This window comes from Diospyros lotus, unplaced genomic scaffold (assembly GCF_014633365.1).
Source record: "Diospyros lotus cultivar Yz01 unplaced genomic scaffold, ASM1463336v1 superscaf1, whole genome shotgun sequence".
Lineage (NCBI taxonomy): Eukaryota > Viridiplantae > Streptophyta > Magnoliopsida > Ericales > Ebenaceae > Diospyros > Diospyros lotus.
Genome location: NW_026267104.1, coordinates 3,186,932 through 3,194,148, shown reverse-complemented (window position 1 = coordinate 3,194,148; position 7,217 = coordinate 3,186,932). Strand labels below are relative to the sequence as shown.

The window sequence follows — 7,217 nt, the reverse complement described above, 5'->3', positions numbered from 1 at the left end:
TAATTTAAATTAATTAAACTATATATAAAATAAAGATAATTTAAATAATCAATTAATTATATAAATGATAATAATCAAATTTTCAAAATTAATTATCCATGATTTTACATATTTCTCCTGACAATTAATTACCACATTTAAGACAGGTCAAATTTTTAAGAAAGTAACCAAAAAAAAAGTTAAAAAATAAAATTATAATATTTAAATTATATATAAAATTATAACATTTAAAAATATAAAAAAATTAAATTAATTAAACTATATATAAAATAAGAAAAAATTAAATAATTATATAAATGATAATAATCAAATCTTCAAAATTGATTATCCATACATGACTTTACATATTTTTTCTGACAATCAATTACCATATTTAAGATAGATCAAATTTTTAAGAAAGTAACAAAAAAAATAAAGTTAAAAAATAAAATTATAACATTTAAGTTATATATAAAATTATAACATTTAAAATTATAAAAAATAAATTTAAATTAATTAAGCTCTATATAAAATAAAGATAATTTAAACAATCAATTAATAATATAAATGATAATAATCAAATTTTCAAAGTTGATTATCCATATATGACTTCACATATTCCTCCTATCAATCAATTACCACATTTAAGATATATCACATTTTTAAGAAAAAAAATAATGTTAAAAAATAAAATTATAACATTTAGTTATATATAAAATTATAACATTTAAAATTATAAAAAAAAAATTTAAATTAATTAAACTATATATAAAATAAAGATAATTTAAATAATTAATTAATTATATGAATGATAATAATCAAAATTTCAAAATTGATTATCTGTACATGACTTTACATATTTTTTCTGATAATCAATTACCACATTCAAAACATGACAAATTTTTTAAAAATTAACAAAAAAAAGTTAAAAAATAAAATTATAACATTTAAGTTATATATAAAATTATAACATTTAAAATTATAAAACAATAAATTTAAATTAATAAAATTATATATATAAAATAAAAATAATTTAAATAATCAATTAATTATATAAATTATAATAATCAAATTTTCAAAATTGATTAACTATATATGATTTCACATATTCTTCCTGATAATTAATTACGAGATTCAAGATAAGTCAAAATTTTTAGAAAGTAACAAAAAAATAATAATAATTAACTGAAAAACATAGGCTGCGTTTTCTTTACTATTTTTAAGTCATTTTTTATTTTCGATTTTCTAAAATAATAAAAACATGTTCTTTTACTATTTTTAAAAATGTATTTTTAAAAATAAAAAAAAATATAAAGAAAATTGAAAAGAACAAAAAGTTGTTTTGAGTTCATCCAAAATAAACTCTAAACTCAAAATACATTTATTTATTCATATTTTATTATTATAATGAGAAAAAATATTACAAAATTCATTAATTTTAGAAAAAAAATATATATATTTAATAATATATTAATATTAAATATTTTTAATTTACTGAATAATCAAATTTATTAAATAAAATATTATTAAAAAATTATTTTCAAAATTTTAAAAAGAACCCGTTTTCTAATTTTCTATTTTGAGAAATAATTACTTTAAATGACAAAGAGAACGTGTTTTTAATTTTCTAAAAATAGACTATCAAAACAAAAACTAAAAATTAATTCAAAAAAATTAAGCTGTTATACAAAATCTGTTCACATTAACATAACTTTACATATTGATTATCCATACATGAGTAAAATTTTTAAGAAAACAACAATAAAAAAGTTAAAAAATAAAATTATAATATTTAAGCTATATATAAAATTATAACATTTAAAATTATAAAAAATATATTTAAATTAATTAAACTATATATATAAAAAATAAAGATAATTTAAATAATCAATTAATTATATAAATGATAATAATCAAAATTTTAAAATTAATTATCCATATGTGACTTCACATATTCTTCCTGCCAATAATAAAAATATAAAACATAATAAATTTTTCAAAAGAAATATGACAACATATGATAAATATAAATAGCTTATATAAAATATTTTTTATTTAAAATTATAAAAAAATAAATTTAAATTAATTAAACAATATATATAAAAAATAAACATAATTTAAATAATTAATTAATTATATAAATGATAATAATCAAAATTTTAAAATTAATTATCCATAACTTTACATATTTCTCCTGTTGATAATAAAAATATAAAATATAATAAATTTTTAAAAAGAAATATGAGAACATATGATAAATATAAATAACCTATACAAAATATTAATTTTGTCAAAATAATTTAAACGACTTATTTAAAAAACTAAATTTAAATTAATTAACTAACATATATAAAATTAAGATAATTTAAATAATTAATTAATTATATAAATTATAATAATCAGAATTTCAAAATTGATTATCTATACGTGATTTCACATCTTCTCCACATTTAAGATAGGTCAAAATTTTTTGAAAGTAACAACAAAAATAAAATTAAAAAATAACTATTAACTGGAAAACTTAATACTATGACGACTTCTAAAATATTAAATTGTTACACAAAACCTGTTCATATTAACAAATCAGAAACACGATTAAAATTAATTGATTGAAAACCAAAAACACGGTTAAACTAATTAAATAAATGATAATAATCAATTAAGTTATATATAAAATTATAACATTTAAAATTTTAAAAAATAAATTAAATTAATTAAACTATAAAATTATATAAAACTATAACATTTAAAATTATAAAAAATAAAATAATTAAACTATATATAAAATAAAGATAATTTAAATAATCAATTAATTATATAAATGATAATAATCAAATTTTAAAAATTGATTATCCATACATGATTTTACATATTCCTCTTAGAAAACCTAAAGTTAAAAAATAACTATTAATTAAAAATTTTAATGCTGAGACGATTTCCAAAAAATTAAATTGTTACACAAAATTCATTTACATTGACAAACCAGAAACATGGTTAAAACTAATTGGTTGAAAATAAAAAAATATGGTTAAACTAATTAAATAAATGATAATAATTAATTAAGTTATATATAAAATTATAATATTTAAAATTATAATAAAATAAAATAAATTTAAATTAATTAAATTATATATAAAATAAAGATAATTTAAATAAATAATTAATTATACAAATGATAATAATCAAATTTTTGAAATTGATTATCCATACATGACTTCAAATATTTCTCCTGGCAATCAATTACCACATTCAAGACAGGTCAAATTTTTAAGAAAGTAACGAAAAAAATAAAGTTAAAAAATAAAATTATAATATTTAAAAATAAAAAAATAAATTTAAATTAATTAAAACTATATATAAAATAAAGATAATTTAAATAATCAATTAATTATATAAATGACAATAATAAAAATTTTGAAATTGATTATCCATAAATGACTTTATATATTCTTCTTGGCAATCAATTACCACATTTAACATAAGTCAAATTTTTAAGAAGACAAAAAAAAAAAAGTTAAAGAATAAAATTATAATATTTAAGTTATATATAAAATTATAACATTTAAAATTATAAAAAAATAAATTTAAATTAATTAAACTATATATAAAAAATAAAGATAATTCAAATAATCAATTAATTATATAAATGATAATAATCAAAATTTCAGAATTAATTATCCATATATGACTTTACATATTCCTACTGTCAATAATAAAAATATAAAACATAATAAAATTTTCAAAAAAAATATGACAAAATATGATGAATATAAATAGCCTATACAAAATATTAATTTTGTCAAAATAACTTAAATGACTTATTTAAAATAATCCAATTTTTCCTAAATAACTAATTTAACATAACCTACCAACTAATTATTTTTCAAAATTAAATAATAACATAAACATATATATGATTTGTACTTTTTTTGCATGATTTTGAAACTAATTAAGGTTTTTAAAGTTTTGAGTGGTGGCTTTATCAAGAGAGAATGAGAGATAAATTATGAGAAATAAAATAAAAAAATTAAATTTATTTTATAAAAAAAATTACTTGGCACCCGATGGTATTACTTAATATCTCAAAATTTCTCTCGATTTAAAAAAAAATCATTTTTCTGTAATTTATTTTAATTAAAATTTTATATTAATATTTAAGAATTAATAATATGGATTATATATTGTCTCTTCATATACCATGCGTAAACATTCTCCAACCACTTTTCAGCTAAAAAAACTTATGTACAGGTTTCAAGAACTATACGTTTTTCATAAATCTAGAGTTAATTAATGATCTACAAAAATTCTATTTCGGGAAAGAAAAAAAATAAATAAAACATAATAAAATATTAAAATAGAAACTAAAAATGGGCGGAAAAAGAATTTGACGACTGTTTTATTATAATATATATATAGATATAGATACACAAAATAATCAAATATGCACATACACAAACTCAATAATCAAATACAAAAATTTATAACTAAATACACAAAAAAATTAAATACACACGTACACATAATCAATAATCAAACATGCACATATAAGAATCTAATAATTAAATATATATATATATATATAAAGCAGTAACCAAGTACACAAATACATAATATTACTTATCTAATACACAAATAAATAAAAAATTCAAAAACAAAATCACACACCAATCTAGAATGGACGATGAATAACAAGCATCACAAGCATCGTCACTAGTAGTTTTGCTTTTCACTATCGTTCTGCTCGTTGTCGCTCACGATATTTCTGTTGGTCATTGTCGCCACTTTCGCTAGTCACTACAACTGTTGAATCTAGTGATTGATTTCGTCTTTTGCCATTCTTACACGTTATTTTCTTCGGTCGTCTTCTCTAGATCTATTGTTGTCGAGTTTGAACCTTTTCTTCTTCAACTGATGTCATCTTTGCTCTTCTGATGTTAACGATCATTGTCGAGGGAGAGATGGCGATGATCCTTTTGTAGATTTCTATCATCACTCCTGACTATACTTTTTGAGCTTTCTCATAAATTTGGCAATGATAAGGCGTGGTAGAGGCTTCAATTTGGGTTTGGCTCCATATTTGACTTGGCGCAAGCAAAAATAGCATTGCTCTTAGGGATAACCTTAGTGTGTGTGTTCGTTGAATTTGTTTGGCGAATTAAAAGTTGTCTAACCTTTTTCTAGCCTTGTTTTTTAACTAAAGCATATACTAATAATTATGGCTTCATACATATAAATTATTTTGATTATTTCTTCAATAATTTTAATTTTTCAACTAAGTATCCTAGCAGTTACACTTTTTTTTTTTTTTTTTTTGCAAATTTATGATATTTTGCTGCCTCCATCCATAACTTACTTCTTTGAGTGATTTGAATCAAAGTTTTATATCTGAAGTAATTTTATAACTCTCTTATTGTAATAATTTAAATTTTGAAAAAAGTGTTTAGTAACCTAACAATAAATAGTTAATTACGTCGTGTTTCATTAAGTTCAAGAGATTAAGAAATTAGTGACGCTGGAAAAAATAAAAGAATAAAATAAGATTTCTTGGCCGGTTTCGGCCGGACAAAAAGTTCTAATAAAGAACACAAAAGTCTAACGAAGGCTACTTTACTTTTCCTCCATGATCCATCAAACCCTAACTATTGCGGCCATTTGTATCATTTCTTCCTCTCCAGCTTCGCGGATCAAACGAAATTACGATGAGCAAGCACCAGAAATCCGTTAGGAAAGATGGCGGCTCATCTAAGACTGCCGGCGCTGTTCGGTACGCAGAGTGCTGCAAGAACCACGGCCTTTCCAGGGGGCAATCATCTCTCACCGACGGCTGCATGGAATTCCTGGCCAGCAAGGAGGATTCTCCCAGGGGCGCTTCTATTTGCGACGCTTGCGGCTGCCACCGGAGCTTCCACAAAAGGAAGGTGGCCGGGGCCGGAGAGGCAAGATATGATGATTGCCGTAAGAACCACACCTTGCATAAGAGTAGCTACGCGATCAAAGACGGGTGCATGGAGTTCGTGGCCGGCACCCAAGGGGCTGCTATTTTCTGCGCCGGCTGCGGCTGCCACCGGAGTTTCCACAAAAGGAACGATGAGGAGGCGGAGCCGTCCAAGCCACGGGGTCGGGGCAGCGGTTCTGCGTACGATAGTGAGGAGTCGTATGATTAATCTTGGAATTAACGAAGTGCTTGAAAGTGGATGTTGTAATAAACTGATCAAAACGTAGTTATAGTACTTTGGCAGCATCCAGCTTAGCATTTCTTGCATTTGGTCTCAATTTGGTTTAATGGAGCTCTGTGTTTTGGTGGGTTTCTTAATCCAAGTTTGGTAAATCTAGCATTTTTAATTAAAAATGCCTACAAAAACAGTCTCTTTAGTAAAGATCAATTCTGATTTTGATTTTAAGACAGCAAGTTTCAGTTTTTTACTCTTGCTCAAGTATAATAATTTCCTAACAAAAATGGGCTATTTGGGACCCATTAGTTTCACATCAAACCTCAACTGCGTTCAATGACCCATTGCTCAGTCAAGGATTTGAAAAATCAAATAAAAAATATGAGAGACGGCCCATTGCATATGTTGCAGACCCTTCTTTTAATCAATCCATCCCCCAAGTCAAGTAGTACGTGGGCCTTAAAATGATTTTTTAAAGCAATTCCAATCTCATGGGCCTCAGCATTTAAATTATTCAGGTCTATATGATGTTTCTCAGTCTAGCCCAATGTGTTTAAGTCATGAAGCCCATTGCTCAATATTCGGCCCTCCTCCTCATATGGGCTCTTAGCAATTTATTCATGGTAGTTCATCATCTGCTTTTAAGGAAAAGAATCCAAATCTAAATTCTAGAATAGGCCACAACCAGATCCGTCTAGCGAATCAGCCAGCTCCTATGGGTCAACCCATTTCAGTTCCTCCATGTTCGAACCAATCATGCTCATAGGCTCAAATTATTGATCAATTTACTCCTCATCTGCCTAAAAAATTAAAATATATTTCTCAAATGACAACCTTTTATGGAATTGCCCGGGTTCACCTATCGCTTGAGGCCCGTGCAACGGAGGCAACCAATTGGAAGAATACTCTGATTGGATATTTCATGAAAAAATGTCTTTGGTTCCTCATGGTTCAAAACTTAGCCATGCGCCTTTGGAAGAAATTTAGGCTTCAGGAAGTGTATTCCAACACTTCAGATTTTTTTCTTCTTTTGTTTTAATTTTACTAATAATAAGAATAAAGTTTTTG

General features: G+C 23.4%; 1 protein-coding gene across 1 annotated transcript; it reads left to right on the top strand.

The window, feature by feature from the left end:
* Positions 1-5,567: 5,567 nt before the first annotated feature.
* Positions 5,568-6,351, top strand: LOC127792793 (zinc-finger homeodomain protein 7-like). Its single transcript, XM_052323380.1, has one exon. It carries the CDS (start codon positions 5,679-5,681, stop codon positions 6,141-6,143), a length of 465 nt encoding a protein of 154 aa, XP_052179340.1. The 5' UTR covers positions 5,568-5,678; the 3' UTR covers positions 6,144-6,351.
* The last annotated feature ends 866 nt before the right edge of the window (positions 6,352-7,217 follow it).